The sequence below is a fragment of the Salvelinus sp. IW2-2015 genome, unplaced genomic scaffold, assembly GCF_002910315.2.
Source record: "Salvelinus sp. IW2-2015 unplaced genomic scaffold, ASM291031v2 Un_scaffold16326, whole genome shotgun sequence".
Classification (NCBI taxonomy): Eukaryota; Metazoa; Chordata; class Actinopteri; order Salmoniformes; family Salmonidae; genus Salvelinus; species Salvelinus sp. IW2-2015.
The window spans coordinates 549,171-575,755 of NW_019957535.1; the positions used below are offsets into that span (position 1 = coordinate 549,171).

The 26,585-nt window shown below is 43.3% G+C and overlaps 1 protein-coding gene across 1 annotated transcript in view; it reads left to right on the top strand.

Annotated features, from left to right (window-relative positions):
- Window positions 1-26,585, top strand: part of rcan3 (regulator of calcineurin 3) — a 69,881-nt gene that overhangs the window by 16,305 nt on the left and 26,991 nt on the right. The window contains exon 2 of the mRNA XM_024146226.1: window positions 21,085-21,258. Coding sequence (XP_024001994.1) covers window positions 21,085-21,258 — 174 coding nt within the window. The remainder of the gene's footprint in view (window positions 1-21,084; window positions 21,259-26,585) is intronic.

The window sequence follows — 26,585 nt, forward strand, 5'->3', positions numbered from 1 at the left end:
GCGAGTCCTCAGAGGCCGTTACGTCTCGCCCGTCAATACCATCAGTGTTTCCAATTTAACAACTTTGTTGCTATATTTAGGGAGTTTTCATACCCCTCCAATTACTTTTATTGGTAAAAGATTCTAGCGACAAATGTAGCTACTTTTCAGGCTGCCTTTGSGGAGTTWTGACACAGAGGGTTTCTATGGTTTTGATAGCATTTAGTGAATTTTCCCACTAAATTCTGCCTCAAACTAGAGTGGGAGAAGCTGTTTGTGCAACAGAAGTCWCAGCAACGGCACACACAGGCAGAGAAGCACAGGGGGAGGGGGTGTGCGGCGGGAGAAGGGGGCGAAAACGCTGTTCGGGGACTGCAGCAGAAAGGCAAATTGGTGCAGTGACGTTGTCRCGGCAACAGCAAAGCGTAATCTAGCGATTTCTAGCGACAAAATCAAGGGGCCAATAGCGGATCTCACTGAAAAATGGTTGGCAACACTGGATACTGTTCCCACTTCCGTATTGATCCCACAGCAATTGCATGACCGTTTTGGCTGCTTTTTGTTGCCCGCTTTGCAGCGCTGAAGGCTAGGCTAAGAGCATAGTGCAGCTAGGTCTGAAGCATTAGCATATGAGGCTCTAGGTAGCCTTACTGCCATTTGTCATGAGTTGTTTTGGTGCATTGTTGTTTTGTAGTGCTGAAGGCTAGACTAACATGCTGACTATACTGGCCACACGCACCAGACGCGATCATGACACTCAGGTTAAAATACAAAAAACAACTGTGAACCAACTATATTAATTTGGCGGCAGGTCGAAACACACATGAAACATTCATGGACATTTAAGTAGCTAGCTATCTGTTGCTAGCTAGTTTGGCCTGGGAGATGAACATTGGTTTGTTATTTTACCTGACATTCATATGGTCCTCTTTTTAGCTGGTTCTTTGTAGARTTTTGACTTGGGAGTCGTACAAAATCGTGGGTTTCTCTATGCCGACGATTAATCCACAGATAAAAAGGAAAATCTAGTTCGTTTTTAGTTATTAATTCATCTTTCAAGCATCCACGTGGGTTTGTATCTTCCTGATCCATGTTCTATTTTAGCGCTTAGCTACACAGACGCTCTTTCACGTGTGTGAGCGGTGTGGGTGAAATTATGGAACAACATGTATGTGTACATTTATTTTGCAACAGTCCAGACCAAATCTGAACCAATCATAGATGTCTATGTATCACAGGTTTGGACAGCACATTAGAGCACTGCAGAGTACAGTACAGTTCAATACATTATAGTCACGTAGAGTATAGTACAGTACGTTACAGAGTACAGTACATTAGAGTAAAGTACACCACATATTGTACTGTACCCTACTTTACTGTACTGTTCTCTAATGTACTCTACTGAACTAAACTGTACTGAACTAAACTCTACTGTACTGTAATGTGTTGTCCAAACTTGTGAAACAAATACTTCCGGTCTGGACTGACCAAATTTGGTCTTGTTTGGGGGCGGAGCTCATTCAAATAATACCCAGCTTGCTTTGCAAGTGTTGTATTTTTACATTTCTTTTTCTACATTTCATTTGACATTTTGTGCTTTTGGCAGATGTTATTTTTCAGAGTGACTTACAGTCAGTGGATCAACAACCACATATCACAGTCAGAGCAACAAAAGCCTTTCTGTAACTGTTGCTGAGAATGTTATTGTAGCTGTGTGTTCTTTTTTATTAAATTTTTTGGGTCTGAAAACTTTGAAAATGATCAATGCTAGTTTTAAAGCTTAAAAAAAAGTTACATAAGTGCATGTGACAGATGGGAGGCAACTTTTCCTCTAAGCTGCGCGGGTGCGCCCACCTCCTCCTGGACTGCCGCACAGAATAAATGCCATGTTGCGCAGAGACGCAAGAGTTCGAACTTTACTGAGTTCGCCCCATTAGTTTGCACTACATAGATCAACTTTTTTTCTGTGATCGAATCAACATGATATCAGCCCCTTTTCAATGCAACAAACCAAGACAAATCTAACTTTGCAAGATTGAGGATGTGATTTTGCTGTAGACAGAGCCAGAGCAACGGAGTAGAATTCTATTGGCAGGGGTGGCCCATGAGCTGTCTTTCAGTCACCCACGATTGAATGCACTTTTCAGATCAGATCAAATTGTGCGTGTGCACATTTGTTGATATTATTTGCTCGTTAGTGAGTTATTAGCCCAGTTATAGATAAGTATTGGTCAGCAATGGGGAGTTACTGCTTCCTACAAGTGCAAGAGGTTAAAGGAGCAGTGTTGTATTTTGAGACAGAATATGCAAATAAGCTAATAGGTAGAGGGGTAGYCTACATTGTCTAATTCTCTGTATGGTAATAATAATTCATTGTCTTTTGTAATGTGGTTTCTTGCATCATGCAACACAATGCAATGTACAGTGGCACATGGTGTTACAGACCAAGTAAAAAATCATGAATTWATGTCAAGCCCTACATAAGAATGTTTTTAAAAGTCTCATGCAATCAGTGGCGACCAGTCATTCATGGCCCCACATTTTTTTTTTTGGGGGGGGGGCTTGCCTGTTTTGCATGTTATTTTGGTATTAATATGTGTCGCATATCAGTTTGCAAACAATGTAAAAAATTATATATCATTGAGTTAATAAAGCCTCGTACAAACATGGTCTCTTTTTTGTTTTCTTGAGTAAAGCAGCTCCAAAATGCAGGTGTTTCAGCCTAGCTCAGTGCTTTCTGTGGTGGTGGGGCAAGCCAGCAGAAAATACGGAGCGTTGCGCCGTGATTGGCTCAGTGTTCTGTCGCTCATGGGGACACTAGTCACTGCCAAGTCTAAGGGGAGACCTCGATAATTCTAGCCCCTTGGGTGCTGCCATAGAGTTACATTGGAAGTGTCCATCCAAGAAGGCTCAAGGTCATTGGCCACAGATAAAATGTCAAATCACGTTATATCTACAGTAGCTTTGAYTGGAYTGATCTTAGCTAGCAGTCATCATCATGAATCAAGTCAACAATCTACTGGCAAATCCATTTTAATCCTTGTCATATGATGAGAAATAATTAAGAGAAATGATAGATAAAATGTATCGGTGCTCTTCGGCCATTGGAATAAACATTATACAACAAGTTGGAAATCGTAMATTTAACAATGAGTGGTTTGGAAGGAGTCAGTGGCTAACTGATTTACATGCTAAAATCGCCACTGCATGCAATGTAGGCAGTGAACACCACATATAGGCTACTGTAGGCTATATCATAGAAATCAAAGCTATTTCCATGTGAAAATGTTGTGGGATTTGCTCCATTGGTTTTGTTGGTAGGCCTATTATGCTCAAATAGSCACAATAGCCTATTGGCTACTGTCTACAACTGTAAGGGTAAAGCCTCAGTGTTAACTGTAAACACGCGCCGGAAGTTGAACAAAATTCTCACAACTTTCAAGTTTCCGCTCCCAAACATTTGCTCTGTGCCCCAAAACATTACAGGGAACATTGATGGGAGGAATATAATGTTTTCTGCATTGACATGTAGAAATAAATGATTGTATGTACTGTTGAAATTTGGCCAACGTAAAATACGTTCTTTAAAAGTCGGGAAGCGATGTATTTTCAATATTCAATCAGAACCAAAAAATTAATTTGATTTTAACGTTTGGAAAAGACGCCCMAAAAAGTATTTTTAACTTCATTTTGCTCACTGGGTAAGGCTTAAGTGCTGCTAGGCTAAGGTGTGTTTTTGGTTTGTTATAGTCTGTAGCATTAGCACATGAGGGAAAAGCTATCCACTCTGAGGTAAATGCTGAGGTAAATTACTCTGAGGTAAATTATAGCGTCTGGTGGAGTTGTCCAGACTAGTCTGTGGTTAGTGGTTCCCAGAGGCGCCAACCTCAGGCCTCACCCAGTGTGTCAATCTTCCCACTGGAAGACTCAGACAGTAAACAAGCGTTAGTCTGGGCACTAACACCCTCCTCCCTGCTCTACAAGCCAGTACCAGGGGATAACATTGTGCTAACACCAAACAAACACTCCCATCATTCATTATGACACGCATTATTTTAGAACCGTGAAATTGTAATCTAGACTTTTTCAAAGCTACCCTTTCCTGCCACCTTATTGTCTGGTAGGTGAGATTAGAGATATCTCCTCTGACTTGAGGAAGTGTAGTTTGTATGCGTGCGTGAGAGTGTGTGTGTGTGTGTGTGTGTGTGTGTGTGTGTGTGTGTGTGTGTCCAGCACACCAAAGATATACAGGGTGGATCACTCAACTGCTCCCATCATCCCCTGACCTGCTTTGATTGGCTCCAGCTCAGCCGACAGGGGGACTGTAATTAAAAAAGATTGTTGGCACACTTAAGGATAGATTTCCTTAATTATTTCAGAACACTCTATTTTTAGTTTAGATCCTTACTGAATCCTTCCGGGCGGCATGGCCTAGATTGTTGGTTTTCACCCAAATCTCCCGCAGTGGATGAGAGTCTCTTCAGTTTGTCCTTAAATAAAGCCCTGCCTCAAGGGAACGCTCTGATTACCAGCTGACTTGGCGGATATACGTTTTTGGGTCATCCAGGGTCATATTAGGGCACACTGTAGACAAATGTTTTGCAACTGAAAACTAAAAACCAGTGTTTCTTATTGGACATGTTCAGGTAGGCCCTCCTCGTTTAGTCCGCTTTCTTCCATTTGGTGCTTAATGAAAACAACCCAGGCTATAACAAGTTCCAAACTGGTAGACGACAGCCAGCGACTGCTCTCTCCACCCTCTTCTATTGAACGCTCCCCTGCCTGCTAATTTAACTAAGATTATGACGCAACATGTCAGCCGATGGAGTGTGCAGCTGCGGAAGTGTTTTACAATGTCTCACATCATGTGATCTATAAAATGACAGTAGGCCCATTAGCCGAGAGGATTTTACTTGGACGAGTGCCGCTCATGCATTTATCAGACATGGAGGATCAAGGCAATGTTATGGTGAGATGACAACCATCAGTTTATTTCCACTGAATAAAGCATGTTCAAGGCTTATGTCATCAGAAAACATTTAGTCAACATTATGTTGACCTTGCAAATATATAAATGTCTGAGGCTTTAATACAGATGACTAACTATTATTTTACATTTTTTATATATATTAAGCAGTAGGGAAAATTACTGCTTGACTTTGCTATATACTTTTATGTTTACAGAATCCAGTGCAGCCCTGCTGTTCTTGTATTATCCTGGTTTGACTGCTGCATCTGTGTGTGTGGGGTGTTGGTGTGTGTGTGTGGTGTTTTGTGTGTGTGTGTGTGTTGTTGTGATGTGTTTTGTGTGTGTGTGTGTTGGGTTGATCGTGTATGTGTGTGTGTGTGTGTTTTGTTTTACTATCCTTGTCCAAGTCACAAGGATATTAAAACAAATAAAACTCAGACAAGTGGGGACATTTCGCCAGTCCCCACAAGAAAAAAGCTATTTTAGGTTTCGGGGTTAGGGTTACAAATAGGTTAGGGTTAGAGTTAAGAGTTAGGGGTTAAGGTTAGGTTAGGTTTAGGGTTAGGTTATGGGTTAGGGTTAGAGAAAATAGGATTTTGAATGGGAATCAATTGTTTGGTCCACACAAGGATAGTAAAACAAACATGTGTGTGTATGTTTACTCGGCTAGCAGAGCAGTATGGGCCCGGCCAATCGTCACTGAGCCACATGCTAATCTAAACCAACTCAATCATACTTTTACATAACACAGCATACAGCCACATAGTGAGTGTATGTGTGTTCCCCTCTCATCCACACTAACACCGTAGAGACAGCTAATTTAAATTCCATTTCTAACTTAATTTCCTGTCTTCCTATCTGTGTCATCTTGGTGCTGATGAATGTGAGTCAAGGCGGTGTCCCGTTGTTACAGCCATGACAGCTTTTCCATTACCATCAGGAAAATGACCGTCTCATTACCCACAGGGCAATCTGCTAAAAGATGGGATTGTGTCACTCGTCTCTGTCTGTCTGTCTCTCTCTCTCTCTCTCTCTCTCGGCTAATTTGGGCCAGCTTTTGGCCAGCCGAAGTAACCTGGAGTGTTTCATAAAGGTGACATGGGGAGGTAGTGGAGGAGCGCGGGTAAAGCGGTAATGGCCATCTTTTCTCTTGGAGCTCTTGAGGAGCCAGACTTTGGCCACGTTTCAATGTCCAATGTCCATACTACCATAGGCTACTACTTAGAATGGATGCCAAATGGATTGCTTCATACTAAGTGGTATATTCTAGTGTGGCTATTGGCTATTGTAACAGAGCCTTTTGTCTGTCTCTGACTTGGCTTTTTCTGGGGCTATTCCCCCTCCATTATAGAGTAGGAGACCAACTCATTACTCATTGGCCTTGTGGTCTGAGTGTCCGCCCTGAGATTGGAAGGATGGGAGTTTGATCCTCATCCGAGTCATACCAATGACTTGTAAAAATGGGACCTGGTGAGTTTCTGCTTGGCACTCAGCAGTAACGAGCTCGATTGGGGGTAAGGCCCTGCGATAGACTAGCGTCCTGTACTTGTACATCAAGCTGGCCTCACTCTACAGCACGTGTCAAGCTCATTCGACGGAGCGTGGAGTGTCTGAGGGTTTTCGCTCATCCCTTGTAACTGATTGATGAAATAAGGTCACTAATTAGTAAGGGACTCGGCTCACCTGCTGTCAGAAATCAGCAGACACTAGGCCCTCCATGGAACGGGTTTGACACCACCTGCCCTACAGGCTCCTACTCCTAAAAGCTGTTTCGGCTCGCTCAAGCCAAGCCTTGTGCAGGACTACTTACTTACTTATGTACAGTACATTCATATGATCTGAGCAGTCATTCAGCCTTACTTGTTCTGTCCCGTTACTTCATCTCGTGACACAAAATGTACCCCAATTCTCTGCACAAACTTACCTCCATGAAGTTAGAGGAACAGGGCCCACAGTGGCCATCTCTGATAAAAAAGTCACCTTTGAGAGAGTCAAAAACAAGAACAGCTTGTTCTGTTTTCCTCATACTCATCCTTTGTCCACCATGTCTTCATGCTTCTCTCTTACTGTGGATAGGAGGTTCAGTGGGGTGTGTGTTTGTGTGTGTGTGTGCGCGTGCGTGCGTGCGTGCGTGCTCGAGCGAGTGAGTGGTTTTGTGTGTACTTATGTGTTAGCGTGTGTGTGTTCTACACCTTGGATTAAAAAGGCCCGGTCAGTCTTCCTTGACAGGCCCCACGGTCGTCCGTCAGCTCCAATTGGGTTCGAGGTGCGTTACCTGTCACATTATTTTGCCCGTGCCCACATGACCCCTTATTTATGAGAGAACAAATMCTCAGGTTACATCAGAGCCCAGATGAGAAATTAAGTTATCAGTACAGGCACCACCGCTGCTCTGAGGCTTGCTATACTGACAGTCAAAATGACACTTGTCAAATAATCACAGCATGAGCCTGGTCTAATATGCAAGTCCTCTTTAGCTCAGTTGGTAGAGCATGGCCCTTCGGTTCAATTCCCGGGACCACCCGTACGTAAAATGTATGCCTGCATGATGGTAAGTCTAGCGGACGGCATATATTGGCATATATTATTATATTTGAAGTTGCTCCGGATAAGATTGCCTTTGATTGTAGTAAGGCGCTCTGAAGAAGAGTGTCTGCTAAATGACAAAAATGCAAATGAAAAATGTATGTTTGAGTACCAGTCTGATCATGCCAACTCCTTGTCACTCATTTTCATGCCAAACTATTTTGTCTTGAAAATGACAGCCTACAGCAATGGAGTTGGCAAGAGAACAAACATATCTGGGACCAGGCTACTCAGACTTAACACAGAGCCTTTGATTCCATAAGTGTGTTGTAATACATCACTAAGATATTAAGCTTGATGAACCCTATGACATTGGCGAGTAGGTGGCTAGTAGTAGTATTACAGTGCACATGCACAGTCCAGCCCTGGGTCTTGTACACAGTTACAAAGGGGTTTAGACTGCAGTTTGCTATGAAGCCACCCATTTTCAACGGAATTCTGGATTCAGTAGCAAGTGATGACTCTGCTCGCATATTTGTTTTTACCTGTCACGCCCTGACCATAGAGAGACTTTTTATTCTCTATTTTGGTTAGGTCGGGGTGTGACTAGGGTGGGTAATCTAGGTTGTTTTATTTCTATGTTGGCCTGGTATGGTTCCCAATCAGAGGCAGTTGTTTATCATTGTCTCTGATTGGGGATCATATTTAGGCAGCCATTTCCCCACTGTGTTTTGTGGGATCTTGTTTATGTGTAGTTGCCCGTGAGCATAGCATAGCTTCACGTATCGTTTGCCTTTTTTWAAATTGTTTTGTGTGTTTCACGAATAAAAAGATGTGGAACCCATATCACGCTGCGCCTTGGTCCGAATGTTATTTCGACGATCGTGACATTACCCCCTTTTGAGTTTTTCAGAAGTCAACTATAGAAATTAAAACTTACTTCTGAAAAACTCAAAAGGGGTAAAAACAAGTGGAGAGGGGAACTGTTTACAGGGGAACCAGGAAGTACCAGGAGTAGAAGCCGAGATGTCTCTCTGCTGCTGGTATAGCTCTGATTGACCATTTGCTTAATAATAGAGAGAAGATTTCCTGCTCTAGTATGCGAGCTGAGTCGCCACTTGCTACTGAATCTAGAAAATGGGTGGCTTCATAGTGAACTGCAGCGCCCCATTCTGAGTGCCCTTTCTGGATCCAGAGTGCCAGAGCCCCTTCTATACGCTCACTGTATGGTAACAAGTGGTGCGTTTTTTGCGAAGTGGTGTGATCATTCCTTACCAAAGCTTTACATTTGAGATCCTATGCTTTTTGCTGGATCTTCTGGACAGAGCAAAGGCTTTYTCCACTSTAAAGGTCTATTTAGCCGCTATCTCGGCCTTTCATATAGGCTTCAACAACAACACAATAGGGAGGCATCCCCCCTGTTGTCTTGCTTTATGAAGGAGCCTCCAAGCCTTTAGCCACATCTTGGGACCTACAGTGCCTTGCAAAAGTATTCATCCCCCTTGGCATTTTTCCTATTTTGTTGCATTAMAACCTGTAATTTAAATGGATTTTTATTTGAATTTCATGTAATGGACCACTCCCTTGGTTATGAAGCCCCTAAATAAGATCTGGTGCAACCAATTACCTTCAGAAGTCACATAATTAGTTAAATAAAGTCCATCTGTGTGCAATCTAAGTGTCACATGATCTCAGTATATATACACCTGTTCTGAAAGGCCCCAGAGTCTGCAACACCACTAAGCAAGGGGCACCACCAAGCAAGCGGCACCATGATGACCTAGRGGCTCTCCAAACAGGTCAGGGACACAGTTGTGGAGAAGTAAAGATCAGGGTTGGGTTATAAAAAAATATCTTTGAACATCCCACGGAGCACTATTAAATCCGTTATTAAAAAATTGAAAGAATATGGCATCAAAACAAACCTGCCAAGAGAGGGCCGCCCACCAAAACTCACGGACCAGGCAAGGAGGGCATTAATCAGAGATGCAACAAAGAGACCAAAGATAACCCTRAAGGAGCTGGGAAGCTCCACAGCAGAGATTGGAGTATCTGTCCATAGGACCACTTTAAGCTGTACACTCCACAGAGCTGGGCTTTACGGAAGAGTGGCCAGAAAAAAGCAATTGCTTAAAGAAAGAAATAAGCAAACACGTTTTGTGTTTTGCCAAAAGGCATGTGGGAGACTCCCCAAACATATGGAAGAAGGTACTCAGGTCTAAAGAGACTAAAATGTAGCTTTTTGGCCATCAAGGAAAACGCTATGTCTGGCACAAACCCAACACCTCTAATCACCCCGAGAACCCCATCCCCACGGTGAAGCATGGGGGTGGCAGCATCATGCTGTGGGGATGTTTTTCATCGGCARGGACTGGGAAACTGGTCAGAATTGAAGGAATGATGGATTGCACTAGATACACGGAAATTCTTTAGGGAAACCTGTATTTGGTCATCCAGATCCAGRGATTTGAGACTGGGACGGAGGTTCACCTTCCAGCAGGACAATGACCCTAAGCATACTGCTAAAGCAACACTCGAGTGGTTTAACGGGAAATATTTAATTGTCTTGGAATGGCCTAGTCGAAGCCCAGACCTCAATCCAATTGAGAATCTATGGTATGATTTAAAGATTGCAGTACACCAGCGGAACCCATCCAACTTGAAGGAGCTGGAGCAGTTTTGCCCTGATGAATGGACATAAATCCCAGTGGCTAGATGTGCCAGGCTTATAGAGACATACCCCAAGAGGCTTGCAGCTGTAATTGCTGCAAAAGGTGTCTCTACAAAGTATTGACTTTGGGGGGGGTGAATAGTTATGCACGCTCAAGTTTTCTGTTTTTTTGTCTTATTTCTTTATTTGTTTCACAATAAAAAATATTTTATATTTTCAAAGTGGTAGGCATGTTGTGTAAATCAAATGATACAAACCCCCCMAAAAATCAATTTTAATTCCAGGTTGTAAGGCAACAAAATAGGAAAAATGCCAAGGGGGTGAATACTTTCGCAAGCCACTGTATCTATTGTGCCTGAGGCCATTTCACAGCAGCCTTTCGAGCCAATGGAAAGTGTGGAGATGAAAAATCTCTCCATCAAAACCGCTTTACTGATTGCCCTTACATCTGCAAAGCGAGTGAGTGAGCTGCATGCACTGTCAGTCCACCATTCGTGCCGACAGTTTGCCCCAGGTTTTCCAAGGTGACTTTGTTACCCAACCCAGCCTGTTTGCCTACTTCCAGCAATACTTATTATTTCCTCACCTTAGAGCTTTTGGCCTTCCATGCGCCTCCCCTCTCTTCTACTGGAGGAATAGTGTCTCCACCGTTTGTGTCCAGTACGCACTTTGCGCATTTACTTGGATAGAACGAGTACATTGCGAAAGAGCGATCAACTCCTTATCCTGGGCACTCTCTCTCGTCAACGGCTATCCCGTTGGATAGTGGAGGCTATTATACTGGCTTATAATAGCAAGGCCACTGGAGGGCCTGAGGGCTCATTTCACTAGAGGTATGGCTACCTCTTGGGCACTTTTCAAAGGCATCTCTGTACAGGAGATTTGTGATGTGGCATGTTGGGCCACCCCGCATACATTTGAGTTTTTTTCAACTGGAGGTGACTGCACCTTCTTTGGCAGTCAGTATCATGGCCTCTGACCTCCAGTATCAGAGCCTCTGAGGCGTGATGATGTTGGACCCTGGCTTCRAAGAGCTTGTCTGCGATACGGAGTTGGCCAAATCCCACAGTGAGACATGGGAACGAGTATTTGAAAGAGAACCCAAGTTGACTTGTGTAACCCCAATTCTCGGAGAATATGAGTGAGATGCTCGCAAGAGCGCAAGGAAGAGAGACATGCTTGAGAATGACCAGAGGGTGTATTGAGTGGCACCTTATAAAGAGGGAGGGGCTCACCTCATTCGCCACTCAACCTGTCCGTCTCCGACAGATGTTGTGTGATTGGTTMTTCCGTAGTGATCCGCCTATCCAGCGATACCATAGTGAGACATCGCAATCATATTCTCAGAGAACCGGGGTAACTTTGAGTTTCATCTCAAACAGTGCCAAGGARTCAGGTTTAGAGGATTCAAGTCCCACATTGAGTGGCAGTTTTGTCGAGTCGCCTGCCAAGTGACTATCCTCTTGCCAATATCACATATATTTTGTAGGAGATATGTTTTGTTGCTATGGAACTACTGTGTGTGGCTGCTAAGGGCTAGGACTGGTACTGGAAGGATGTATCAAAGTCTGTGTGGTCCAGGATGTAGAATTGAAATGAGTGTTGTCATTGGCTGGAAGGATGTATAATATTTGTGTGGTCCAGGAAGTGGAATTGAAATTAGTGTTGTCATTGGCTGGGAAAGGTTGTCTGTGAAAGTGCTGCCCACGCAAACACGCAATTCCTGGCCCACTCTACCATGACAGCTTTTGAGTGGCGCTGCATTATGCAATATTTAGCTTGAGTTTCATCTATTTATATTTGACTACCACTGGGAGAGATTGACTCACAGGCACAGCCATAACAATATTATGTGATCACCAGTCTTACAGTGAGGTAAGATGGAACTGTGAACTGAGGAGTTGAACACAGTTGTTGGGTCATAGATGGGGTGATGTGTGTCACTGTTTTCCGTCTGGGTAGTGGTTGCCTATGCTAGTTTCAAGTGCTAGTTATCAAGCGTGGCTGACAGTCTGCGATTTATATTTATTGAAATKAAAAGTGGATTAAGCTGGTAAAGTCAAACATCACAACACTTTCTAAACCACTCTGGTGACAAACACTTTTTTCTTTGTCGCCATTCGTCCACATGGCTGCTGGCTTTGCTATCACCAGAAATATTGTGACGATTGCCAATTATTTTGTTTTTGTAAGGACCCAAAAAACAGAGGTAGTAGGGGAACCTATTCAAGTAAGTAAATACATTTGTTTTATGTAAAACAAACCATTTATTATTAGCCAGCTAGCAGGCTACAGTAGGCCACTTTGAAGGCTGACTCAACTGAGCTGCTAACTTAAAACACACTGTTCAGCTAAATGAATTAAATATCATCAGCTAGCTATCTAGCTGTCTTGCTGTAAATTAAAAACACCATCTTCAAATGCATTTGTAGATAACAGCCATGGAAGAGGCTGAAATTGCAGCTCCAGCTGTCTGTAAAGAGAGAGTGTAGGCTACTGGATAGTGCAGGTAATTTTGTGGGAGGACATTATGAAAAGATTCTCCAGTTCCAGTCCCTAGAGGGGAAAACTTTGAGGACAGAGCAACATAATATTCAGTGCTGTCTAATTTGAGTATAATGAAGTATGTTTCTTTGTGAGGTTTTCAGTCCTCGGATATGTTAAGCTGTGAAAGCCTGTTTGCAGATGAAAAAAGAGGTCCCAATGAATGTCCCAAGATACTAAGGGTATGTCCTATATGCCATGGGTTATACGTGTAGGCAAATGTTGTATACAAAAATACAGTTAAATACATCACAAACAATGTATGAACCTATTACAATTGGAGCAAGCCAACCATGCTGGATGTCTGCTAGATGTGCAGGGTTCTGCTTCAGCCCAGCAATAACATACCTGATTCAAGTTATCAAATCTAATGAGTTGATAATCAAGTGTGCTATTGCTGGGCTGGAATATAAGTTCTCACCCAGTAGATCAGGGATCAGTGGAGCAAGGTTGGCCACATATGGAGTTTTTTTTGTTAACCAGAAATGATGCTTTAGTAATAAAAGCCTACTTGTTACTACTCAATTATATATTGTTGTTTAGACTAAGATGTCTAATCTTTACATACGAGTTAGCTTATTTGTACACTTTGAAGTGATGAAGTGTTGATTCTTTGAAGTTAAGTTGTTAAGTTGCATTGCTTGCCGTTTGGGGTTTTAGRCTGGGTTTCTGTACAGCACTTTGAGATATCAGCTGATGTACGAAGGGCTATATAAATACATTTGATTTGATTTGATTTAAGTGTTTAAACTTGTTTTAATTGTTGAACTATTATTCAWAATGAASTAATGTCAATGTTGATTAATCACATATCTCAATCCTTTAATAAAGAGGGGAGGGGGTTCTTTCTCTAATGTTTCTGTGTGGTATTCTCAAATGAACATGTCCTTTTTGGCTAGTTGTAAGATCTTCAATCTCTTTTATTTGATTGGCACTCTTGTGAATCCATTTTTGCAGCTTAAGAAGACACTTATTTCTTAGAATGAGAACAAGTTGCCTATTCCTGATGTAAATAAAAGATGTGTATGCTCATTGTACATGTATAAAACACAGACAGAACATGACAGTCTGTGGCTAAAATGCTGCTAGCGGTACGCGGTACGAGACAAACTGAGCATCCATTTTCCACAATCATGTTCATTGATACTCTCGTTCTAGTAGTGTCTGCTCTATTCTACATTTTGGGAGTTGAGACATAAAAAGGGTGTCGTTAGAAAGGTTAAGTTCTCGTCTGTAGCGAGTTTAAACTGCTTGTTGTCAGAGAGGAAGAAGTTATCTTTCGTCGTTGTGAGTGGCAGGGGGAGGGGCTTGGTGTCTGTGTGCGAGTGGCCTGCACAGAGCCCTGACCTCAACCCCATTGAACACCTTTAGGATTCATTGGAACGCCGAATGTGAGCCAGGCCTAATCGCCCAACATCAGTGGCCCGACCTCACGAATGCGCTTGTGGCTGAGTCGAAGCAAGTCTCCACAGCAATGTTCCAACATCTAGTGGAAAACCTTCCCAGAAGATTGAAGGYTGTTATAGCAGCAAAGGGGAGACCAACTCCATATTAATACCCATGATTTTGGAATGAGATGTTTGAYGAGCAGGTATCCACATACGTTTGGTCTTGTGGTGTAGCTAGTAGYTAGCTAGTTATACCTAGGTAGCTTACAAGGTTAGCTGACTTCTCAAAACGAACCTCATTGTGGCTAGCTACTTCTTGTTCCTCATGCTAGCCTTTACAGGCAAATATCACATCAGAAACGTCAACATTTAAAAATATTGATATGGCCAGCATTGAAGACAATTTCTCCCCTTTTCCTGCAGCTTTAGCTAATCTCGAAATGACAGAGAAATGCTGTGAAAACCAGTGTGCTGCAAACATTCTAAAATGTTTTGTCACCAGGGCTTGTTATGTTGACATTTTCTGTCCTCACACGCTGGTGCTCCTACGGCGCTCTTCTGGTGAGCACCTTTGGAGCTTCGCCCAAGCAAGACATTTGATTTGTTTGACGTATTGTGAGGCGCAGTGGTGGGAAAAGTACCCAATTTTCACACTTGAGTAAAAGTAAAGATACCTTAAAAGAAAATGACTCAAGTAAAAGTGAAAGTCACCCAGTAAAATACTACATGAGTAAAAGTCTAAAAGTATTTGGTTTTGAATGTACTTAAGTGTCAAAAGTAGAAGTATAAATCATAAAGAAATGTGTTATTTTAAGCAAACCAGACCGATTTCTTGTTTTTTTTTATTTACGGATAGCCATGGGCACACTCCAACAACTGAGACATAATTTACAAACGAAGCATTGGTGTTTAGTGAGTCTGCCAGATCAGAGGCAGTTGGGATGACCAGGGATGTTCTCTTGATAAGTGTGTGAATTAGACCATTTTCCTGTCCTGCTAAGTATTAAACATGTAACGAGTACTTTTTTAGGGAATCCTGTTTTCCCGTTTTAGGGAATCCTGGTTCGCGACGAGGCTAACCACAGCATATCAGGTGATTGGTGACAGAGCTGAAACTGACAGGGGTCACAAAACAGCCATAACTCAAGTACTGGATGAATGTAGCCTACTGTAATAGGGTTTGATATGCAACCCAATTCCTGGCAGCTCAACATCAGGAGGACTTTGGTATATCCATKATGTTTTTGTGTGTGTGTTTTCCACGTGGTAGTCATGGGTGTTGATGATGGTAGTCTAGAATTAACTGCAGGGGGTTCACCACTACTCGTTCAGTACAGAGGCGCTGAGTGGAAAAGTAGTCCCTATGTCAGGGGGTTGGCACGGCTACAGACTGAAGGGCGGAGTCAAGACACAGAAACATAAATTGAACAATTTTCTTGGCTTATGAATGGAAAGGCCCTTGTATGGTGAGTTAAACACCAATCAGATGTGCCCCGATAGTGAATCTAGCCCTGGCTGGAAAGCAGATAAGGAAATTCACATGGGGATTGCAGCTTATTCACTTTTCCACAGTTTACGCTCTTTATCAACCTGTTACTGTCAGTGTCTCATACCTTGACACTTCCGTATCCCCATATCAACGTGGTACAAACGTGTATGTGTTTGACGATACATTTGGAACAAGAGGTGAATTACGTCTTATGCTCTTGTACCAATAGTAAAGTCTGACACGTACGTGTACCAGTACCAATATTATTGGTATTTTAGCATTTCCATTTGAAGGAGTAATCATTATTTAGTGTGATAGTAAATGCTTCAATCAATCAATTGTCCGGAGAACTATGATATGTATGTGATTGAGAGCCTTTCTGTTTAGCTGAATTCAATAACAGTTGCTCTAACCCAAAATGGCACAGCCGAGCCGACCAAAAGGAAGTCGGCACCAGTTCCTTTTAAATGATGCCTATAGTTTCATGGCTACCTTTCTTCCCTCTCTCAAAAACAGGTTTGATGAGAGAGAAAGAATAGTCTCCTTGAATGCTCTGTCTGTGGAGCGTGCTGTGAGAAAGCCCCCTGTATCGACTAGCCAGCCTCCACCTTCCCTGGTCTCTTCCCAGTTACTGGCTCCCGACAGAGTCCATCGATTGAATTCACAGCTAAAATGTCACTCTGTCCAAGCAGTGAGAGAGACAGCGAGATAGGGGGAGAGGGAGAGAGAGAGAGAGAGGGATGGAGAGAGAGAGAGGGAGAACATTGAGAAAAAGAGGGCGTTGGAGGGAGAAAAGAGAGAGGTTGGGAGATAGGGAGAGGAGAGCCTTGATAGCATCTGGAGGGCCAGAAGGATTCAGATGGGAAATCTAATTTCCTTACCAAACACAGCAGTGGATGGGCAGAGGAACACCATGGTTACCCCTGATATATATATATATATATACACAGTATTCAACCATTATTGAGTTCAAATACACATTTAGATTTGTGAACAGCCACCCACAACAACCACAATCCGTAAGACGCAAATAGCTAAATGAGAGAGCAGCAGTTTGATTCCCATCAATGCGCTATGTAAATATCAATAAAAAGTCATATCCGTATCGCCGTAGATTACACCACTGTTGTCATCCTTACCTTCGAGCGTTTATTCAATTTGGATAATCTTTGGATGCCGACAGCAGTTGCACCATTGGAAGACATAGCCTGGACTGTAGCCTACAAAAACCTATTCCTTCTCTTTTCTCGCGATACACCAAATGTGTTTGATGTGTCATCATAGTGGTCTCTGACTTGTCATMAAATTTTTCAAAAGTATWTAATCTGATTACATTATTTGTAGCTGGTAACGTAATGGATTACAGTTACTGTTTTTTGTAATCCTTTACATGTAACRGATTACATGTACACGGATGACATGTAATCCGTTACTCCCCAACACTGTGTATACCTTAAATACACTGAGTGTACAGAATATTAGGAACACCTYCCTAATATTAARTTGCACCCCCTTTTGCCCTCAGAACAGCCTCAATTAGTTTGTGCATGAACTACAAGGTGTCGAAAGCGTTCCACAAGGATGCTGGCCCGTGTTGACTCCAATGCTTCCCACAGTTATGTCAAGTTGACTGGATGTCCTTTGGGTGGTGGACCATTCTTGATACATACGGGAAACTGTTGAGCGTGAAAAACCATCAGTGTTGCAATWCTTGACACGCTCAAACCGGTGCACATGGCACCTACTACCATTACCCGTTCAAAGGCACTTCAAATCTTTTGTCTTGCCCATTCACTCACTGAATGGCACAGATACACAATCCATGCCTCAATTCTCAAGGCTTAAAAATCCTTCTATAACCTGTCTCCTTCCCTTCATCTACACTGATGGAAGTGGATTTAACAGGTGACATCAATAAGGGATCATAGCTTTCACCTGGATTCACCTGGTCAGTCTATGTCATGGAAAGAGCAGGTGTGTTCAATGTTTTCTACACCCAGTGTATATATACACACTATAAATACAAAAGTATGTGTTAGTGGATTAGTGGATTCGGCTATTTCAGCCGAGCAGGTGTCCACATACTTTTGGGCATATATACACACTACATGACCAAAAGTATGTGGACACCTGCTCATCTATCATCTAATTCCAAAATCATGGGCATTAATATGGAGTTGGTCCCCCCTTTGCTTCTATAACAGTCTCCACCCTTCTGGGAAGGCTTTCCACTAGATTTAGGAACAATCCTGCGGAGACTTGCTTCCATTCGGCCACGAGAGCATTAGTGAGGTCGGGCATTGATGTTGGGCGATTAGGCCTGGCTCGCAGTCGGCGTTCCAATTCATACCAAGGGTGTTCATTAGGGTTGAGGTATGGGCTCTGTGCAGGCCAGTCAAGTTCTTCCACACCGATCTTGACAAACCATTTCTCTATGGACCTCGCTTTGTGCATGGGGGCATTGTCATGCTGAAACAGGAAAGGGCCTTCCCCAAACTGTTGCCACAAAGTTGGAAGCACAGAATCATCTAGAATGTCATTGTATGCTGTGGCATTAAGATTTCCCATCACTGGAACTAGCCCGAACCATGAACAACAGCCCCAGACCATTATTCCTCCTCCACCAAACGTTACAGTTGGCACTATGCATTTGGGCAGGTAGTGTTCTCCTGACGTCTGCCAAACCCAGATTCGTCCGTCGGACTACCAGATGGTGAAGCGTGATTCATCACTCCAGAGAAGACGTTTCCTCTGCTGAGTCCAATTGTGGTGAACTTTACACCCCTCCAGCTGACGCTTGGCATTGCGCATGGTGATCTTAGGCTTAGGCTGCTCAGCCATAGAAACCCATTTCATGGATCTCCCGACGAACACTTCTTGTGCTGACGTAGCTTCCGGAGGCTGTTTGTAACTCATTAGTGAGTGTTGCAACCAAGGACAGATGATTTTTATGCACTTTAGCACTCGTGGTCCCGTTTTGTGAGCTTGTGTGGCCACAAGCTCACTCCACAATCACCCGACATCAACCAAATTGAGTAAAAGAAAAGCAGCCAACAAGTGCTAAGCATATGTGGGAACTCCATCAAGACTGTTGGAAAAGTATTCCAGGTGAAGCTGGTTGAGAGAATGCCAAGGGTGTGCAAAGCTGTCATCAAGGCCAAAAATAAAAAATTTGATTTGTTTAACACTTTTTTGTTTACTGCATGATTCCATATGTGTTATTTCATAGTTTTGATGTCTTCACTATTATTCTACAATGTAGAAAATAGTAAAAAATAAAGAAAAATACTTGAATGAGTAGGTGTGTGCAATCTTTTGACTAGTACTGTATATTAATGTATATAGAGTCAAGAAACTGCTTATTTTCTTTAAAAGTTCGTAATGTCACGATTTCGAAGCTACGGTGCATTCAGAAAGTATTCAGACACCTTGACTTCTTCCAAATTTTGTTACGTTACAGCTTTATTCTAAAATGGATGAAATATTTTTTTCCCTCATCAATCTACACACAATACCCCATAATGACGAAACGAAAACATGTTTTTGACATTTTTGCAAATGTATTAAAAATAAAAAACAGAAATCCCTTATTTAGGTAAGTATTCAGACCCTTTGCTATGAGACTCGAAATTGAGCTCAGGTGAATCCTGTTTCCATTGATTATCCTTGATGTTTCTACAACTTGATTGGAGTCCACATGTGGTAAATTCAATTGATTGGACATGATTTGGAAAGGCACACACCTGTCTATATAAGGTCTCACAGTTGACAATGCATGTCAGAGCAAAAACCAAGCCTTGGGGTCGAAGGAATTGCCCCATAGAGCTCCGAGACAGGAGGCACAGATCTGCTGGAAGGGTACCAAAAAATGTCTGCAGCATTGAAGGTCACCAAGAACACAGTGGCTTCCATCATTCTTAAATGGAAGAAGTTTGGAACCACTAAGACTCTTCCAAGAGCTGGCTGCCCGGCCAAACTGAGCAATCGGGGGAGAAGGTCCTTGGTCAAGGAGGTGACCAAGAACCCGATGGTCACTATGACAGAGCTCCAGAGTTCCTCTGTGGAGATGGGAGAACCTTCCAGAAGGACATCCATCTCTGCAGCACTCTACCAATCAGGCCTTTATGATAGAGTGGCCAGACGGAAGCCACTTCTCAGTAAAAGGCACTTGACAGCCTGCTTGGAGTTTGCCAAAAGGCACCTGAAAGACTCACCATCCCTAAGGTGAAGCATGGTGGTGGCAGCATCATGCTCTGGGGATGGTTTTCAGTGGCAGGGACTGGGACTTGATGAAAACCTCAGGACCTCAGACTGTGGCGAAGGTTCACCAACGACCCTAAGTACACAGCCAAGACAACGCAGGATTGGCTTCGGGACAAGTCTCTGAATGTCCTTGAGTGGTCCAGCCAGAGCCTGGACTTGAACCCGATCGAACATCTCTGGAGAGACTTGAAAATAGCTGTGCAGCACTGCTCCCCATCCAACCTGACAGAGCTTGAGAGGATCTGCAGAGAAGAATGGGAGAAACTCCCCAAATACAGGTGTGCCAAGCTTGTAGCGTCATACCGAAGAAGACTCAAGGCTGTAATCACTTCCAAAGGTGTTTCAACAAAGTACTAAGTAAAGGGTCTGAATAGTTTTTTATTTTTAATACATTTGCACAAAAAAATACAAACCTGTTTTTGCTTTGTCTTTATGAGGTAATGTGTGTAGGTTGATGAGAAAGAAACAACAATTTAATTCATTTTAGAATAAGACTGTAACGTAACAAAATGTGGAAAAAGTCAAGGGGTCTGAATACTTTTCCAAATGCACTGTATAATATATCTGATATACACTATTATTTTTTCAAAAAGTCTGCCTTTTCCAGTCTGCTTAGTGAACAACAGGGGAGGGTGACCTGGAAAGTTGGAAACCTCAAATTTCACAATCCAACATGTCCGCCAGTCCAGAAAATCCAATACGCGTAGCAGATGCCGCTAGAGTGCTACCACAACAGAGGATGGGCCACAAGAGAGGAACTATGACACAGGACACCCCTATGTCCCCTATTGCTCAAATGACAAGATCATATTCTGTTTCAAATGGCTGAATAATTGATTCACCCGCCCTTTTCACTACTCCCMTCTCTCCCACTGTTTGTCTGCTCCCTTTGATGAATTAATAGAATATATACTATATTGTCCCTTTTGTCCCTTTTTGTTTTCAGCCTAATCTTAACCCTCCCCATAATGCACACATTCACGTGTATCACACACACACAAGGCACAGGGTCAGCCATGGAGCAGCATCTATGGATGTAGAGTTTATAATAATTACATTAATTGATTGCATTTATATAACACCTTTCCAGATGCTCAAATCCCTGTAAGGGGGGAACACACCTCTAGAGCTATGCTGCAGTGTAGGGATATGCTACCTTACTAAAAATGCCTGAAATGCTTAATGGTGACATTTCAGGACAGGTGCAKGATCAACTCCAGTCTAAAATGGGCACTTTTTTTTCTTTCTCTCCCAGGAGCGGTTTGAGGCCTTGTTCAGGATCTATGACGAGCAGACGTCCTTCCAGATGTTCAAGAGCTTCAGGCGAGTCCGCATCAGTTTCAGCACTCCGGAGGCGGCCGCCCGCGCTCGTGTCGAGCTCCACGAGACCGAGTTCAACGGGAAGCAGCTCGAGCTTTACTTTGCCCAGGTGAGTGAACTCTTCCTGGTTTAAGGTTTGTTTTGCAATGGAAAACTAAAATGAATGTTTTTAAAGTCTAGATTGCATAGTCCGTCCATTTTTCAGTGTTTCTTTTTCAATTTGGTACCTAATAAACACGACCCCAGGTGTTACAGAAGCCCCGTTTATACCTGGTTCTAACATGCAGCCTTTGTCCTGATCTTTTCCACATTCTGATTGTTCCCACATTTTCAGACAGGTGTAGACGATTAAAAGACGCATTGTGAACTGTTTGTGATCAGATCTTCCTGACACTTCCGGAGGTAGTCAGGCACGCATTTTGTCTGGATATCTTACATGTGTCGATGGATCAGGACAGTAAAACCATTTAAATCATAATTATCCCACCTTATAAAATCATTGACAGGTGGCACCATTGACTTATGCATCAATATGCATCTTAAAATAAATAAATAAATATAATTTTTGAAATAATAGCTGTAAAATAATTTGCATACAGGGAGGGACCAGGAAATCTGGTCACAATCCAGACACTATTCCGCAACAAAGCCTCGACTCATTCCGCCAAACTTACCCTAGTAAAACTGACTATCCTACCGATCCTCGACTTCGGCGATGTCATCTACAAAATAGCTTCCAATACTCTACTCAGCAAATTGGATGTAGTCTATCACAGTGCCATCCGTTTTGTTACCAAAGCGCCTTATACCACCCACCACTGCGACCTGTATGCTCTAGTCGGCTGGCCCTCGCTACATATTCGTCGCCAGACCCACTGGCTCCAGGTCATCTATAAGTCTAAGCTAGGTAAAGCTCCGCCTTACCTCAGCTCACTGATCACGGTAACAACACCCACCCGTATCACGCGCTCCAGCAGGTATATCTCACTGGTCACCCCCAAAGTCAACACCTCCTTTGGCCGCCTTTCCTTCCAGTTCTCTGCTGCCAGTGACTGAAACGAATTGCAAAAATCGCTGAAGCTGGAGACTTACATTTCCCTCACTAACTTTAAACATCAGCTATCTGAGCAGCTAACCGATCGCTGCAGCTGTACATAGCCCATCTGTAAATAGCCCACCCAATCTACCTACCTCATCCCCATATTGTTTTTATTTACTTTGCTGCTCTTTTGCACACCAGTATCACTACTTACACACCATCATCTGCTCATCATCATCTGCTCATCTATCACTCCAGTGGTAATCTGCTAAATTGTAATTACTTTGCTACTATGGCCTATTTATTGCCTTGCCTCCTCATACCATTTGCACACACTGTATATAGACTTTCTTTTTTTTCTATTGTGTTATTTACTGTACGCTTGTTTATTCCATGTGTAACTCTGTGTTGTTATTTGTGTTGCACTGCTTTGCTTTATCTTGGCCAGGTCACAGTTGTAAATGAGAACTTGTTCTCAACTAGCTTACCTGGTTAAATAAAGGTGAAATAAAATAAAATAAAATTTAAAAAGACAGTGGACGGATATGAAACACATTTTAATGTGTAGACATGTTTCAGAAAATGTGGGCACAATATCAGAATGAGGACAAAATCAGGACAAAAGGACACTTGTTACCACCGGGTATAAATTAGGCTAGAGCATAGACATTAAAACCAGTAGACAGTGATGTCATCCACGTATTCCTATGGAAAACTCCAGATGGCATGTGAAGCTGGAAATATTTKAATTTGAAGCGCGCCATATTGTTGAATGGAATGGCACCCCAAAATCACTAAGCATCATGGTGAAAGTGGCCGTAAGAGAGTCAACCTATGTGGCCTAAGAGTCAACCTATGGCATGAGGGGGTGAGYTTCCTCGTAGCCTGCTGGCCCTTGATTGGTCTATGTCAGCATGTGGTACTGTGTGACAACAAAATAGTAGTCAGAAAGGATCACTATTTAACCCATATGAATAAGCCCTGTCTAAGCCGAGGTATGCTATAAGGAATTGTTTTAAGAAGGTCATACCAAGGATCAGGACTGGTGCACTTCACAAAATAGATGGCATCATGAGGCAGGAAAATTATGTGGATATATTGAAGCAACATCAGTCAGGAAGTTAAAGCTTGGTCGTAAATGGGTCTTCCAAATGGACAATGACCCCAAGCATACTTCCAAAGTTGTGGCAAAATGGCTTAAGGACAACAAAGTGAAGGTATTGGAGTGGCCATCACAATGCCCTGACCTCAATCCCATAGATTGTGGGCAGAACTGAAAAAGCGTGTGCGAGCAAGGAGGCCTACAATCCTGACTCAGTTACACCAGCTCTGTCAGGAGGAATGGGCCCATATTCACCCAACTTATTGTGGGAAGCTTGCGGAAGGCTACCCGAAACGTTTGACATAAGTTAGACAATTTAAAGGCAATGCTACCAAATACTAATTGAGTGTATGTAAACTTCTGACCCATAGAAATAAATCATTCTCTCTACTATTATTCTGACATTTCACATTCTTAAAATAAAGTGGTGATCCTAACTGACCTAAGACAGATCATCTTTACTAGGATTAAATGTCAGGAATTGTGAAAAACTGAGTTTAAATGTATTTGGCTAAGTTGTATGTAAACTTCCGACTTCAACTGTATTTATCCCCATATTTCTGGCACTAAACAGTCCCCATATATACAATATATATACAAAAGTTTGTGGACACCCCTTCAAATGAGTGGATTTGGCTATTTCAGCCACAGCCGTTGCTGACAGGTGTATAAAATTGAGCACACAGCCATGCAATCTCCATAGACAAAAGTTGTCAGTAGAATGGCCTCACCGAAGAGCTCAGTGACTCTGGAAGCAACGTCAGCACAAGAACTGTTCGTTGGCAACTTAATGAAATGGGTTTCCATGGCCGAGCGGCCGCACACAAGCCTAAGATCACCATGCGCAATGCCAAGCGTCGGCTGGAGTGGTGTAATGCTCACCACCATTGGACTCTGGAGCAGTGGAAACGCGTTGTCTGGAGTGATGAATCATGTTTCACCATCTGGCAGTCCGACGGACGAATCTGGGTTTGGCGGATGCCAGGAAAACGCTACCTGCCTGAATGCATAGTGCCAACTGTAAAGTTTGGTGGAAGTGGAATAATGGTCTGCAGCCGTTTTTCATGGTTCGGGCTAGGCCCCTTAGTTCCAGTGATGGTAAATCTTAATGCTACAGCATACAATGACATTCTAGATGATTCTGTGCTTCCAACTTTGTGGCAGCAGTTTGGGGAAGGCCCTTTCCTGTTTCAGCATGACGATGTCCCTGTGCACAAAGCRAGGTCCATACAGAAATGGTTTGTCGAGATCGTGTGGAAGAACTTGACTGGCCTGCACAGAGCCCTGGCCTCAACCCTATCGAATACCTTTGGGATGAATTGAAACGCCGACTGCGAACCAGGGCTAATCGGCCAACATCAGTGCCTGACCTCACTAATGCTCTTGTGGCTGAATGGAAGCAAGTCCCCGCAGCAATGTTCCAACATCTAGTGCGAAGACAGCCAGGTTGCTGGGGACAAACACCTGGGGTGATGTAGTGAGTTTCAATACTTCTTACAGAGGATAACGATTACTTTTGACGGCCTTGTTTCTCCAGTATTTGTTGCTTCCGCACCCTGCCGGGGGGGGGCCTCGCGGCGTGCGGGCTAATAAGGTCTTACTGTGACGCCAGCGCAATCAAATAGAGGCACATTGTAGAGCCGGCTGTGGAAATGGCCCTGCTTGTAAAGGAAATGTTCTGGTGTTCGCGAGATCGTATACAATGCGGAAATTACCATTTAAATGTCAGAGCGTGCTATAATGTGCCTTGGAATTGAATCCCAACTGTATGTTAAGAAGGCTAGTATTGCCACAGATGAAGCTTACTGTACGTAAGATAGAGTGGTCCACTACATGTTCCCTACAGATCTCTATAGATACGTCTTATGCTTATGAAGTGTTTCTACCTGTCCTCTGCTTGTTCGATCTGTCTTGTTCCTGGTCATTGCCTTAACATCTGGTGAGTGCAGGTAAGTCACCTCTCTGACTATTACTACACTGCCCAATACTCCTACTTAACCATAGCTTATGTGATCCTCAGGCTTGGATTTGGTTGTGCGTGGGGGCCTGAAATGTCCGCCCCCTTGCTGTATGAAGTCATTTACCTAAACTCAGACTCAGCGCAGGTTTCTTGTTATATACCACGACTTATTGAGAGGGAGTATCAACGTTGCTAATGGGGAAAAGAGATGGATTCTGGGTGACAGAGGGTTCCTTGTGTGGCTACACTAGTCTCAACTGTCAACGGTGCCAGTTAGCTAGATTTTATCGCGTTAAGAAACACGCGCCGCGTATTTTGACCGTACAACAGGGCGGCCTATGCCCATTTGGGGAGGTGTGTGCCATGGTTGTCCCCCTACGTGGCGCCCTCGTCGGCTACTCGCTCGTACCCCCCATGCTGAGCCCCATCGGGTAACCGTCGTCGGATCCTTGCCTGTTCGTTCGCCGCATCCTCCTCCCACCACCACCAGCTCCCCTGGCGCACGCCGACAAACCCACCCGGAACGGACACACACCCTCCCTGCACCCCCCGAAATCGGGTAACCCTAACACAATGCCTGTGGGAAACTCACAAGACCACACACATTGCAGACACACAGAGGGGAGCATTTGGAATAATGCACACGCTGCGAGAAACATCAGACTGAGGGACCTGAACCCATTGTGAGTGGAGGACGAGGTCAGGTCTAGCTCAGAGGCCACTACATTTCAATGGGGAGTACAGTATAGAAATAGAGAGAAAGGCTGCACACAAATATGTGGCTCCCGAGTGCTTTGATTCAACCTGCACCACAAGGGGTGTGTTCTTGATCTTGCATATGAAATCTCTCTTGTGGAACCAGTGAAAATAAAGTACTTGGGAAAGTACTTAAATGGGAGCAGCTGCCAATGGCATGTGCGGGCTCTATCTTCGTAGTACATTGCACTCCAATATAGGTCTTATCAAAAATCGTCGATAGCATCCGGAACTGTTTGGCCTACAAACTATTATGACCCTCTATCAAAGGGAAGACTCTCACGAACATGATGGTGGGCTCTGTTTTGCTCTATGACCCTACATGAAACAGTTTGGGCTACACATCAACATGATCCTCTGTGGAAAGGTGACACTCTCTCGAATACGTACTGTCAGTTGTTTTCCTAAAAAAAAAGTGGTCTGAAGGTCCCCGGTACAAGTTGAAAAGATGAACGGAAGTACACTACATGACAAAAGTAGGTGGACCTGCTCGTCGAACATCTTATTCCAAAATCATGGGCATTAATATGGAGTTGGTCCCCTTTGCTGCTATAAAAGCCTCCACTCTTCTGGAGGGTT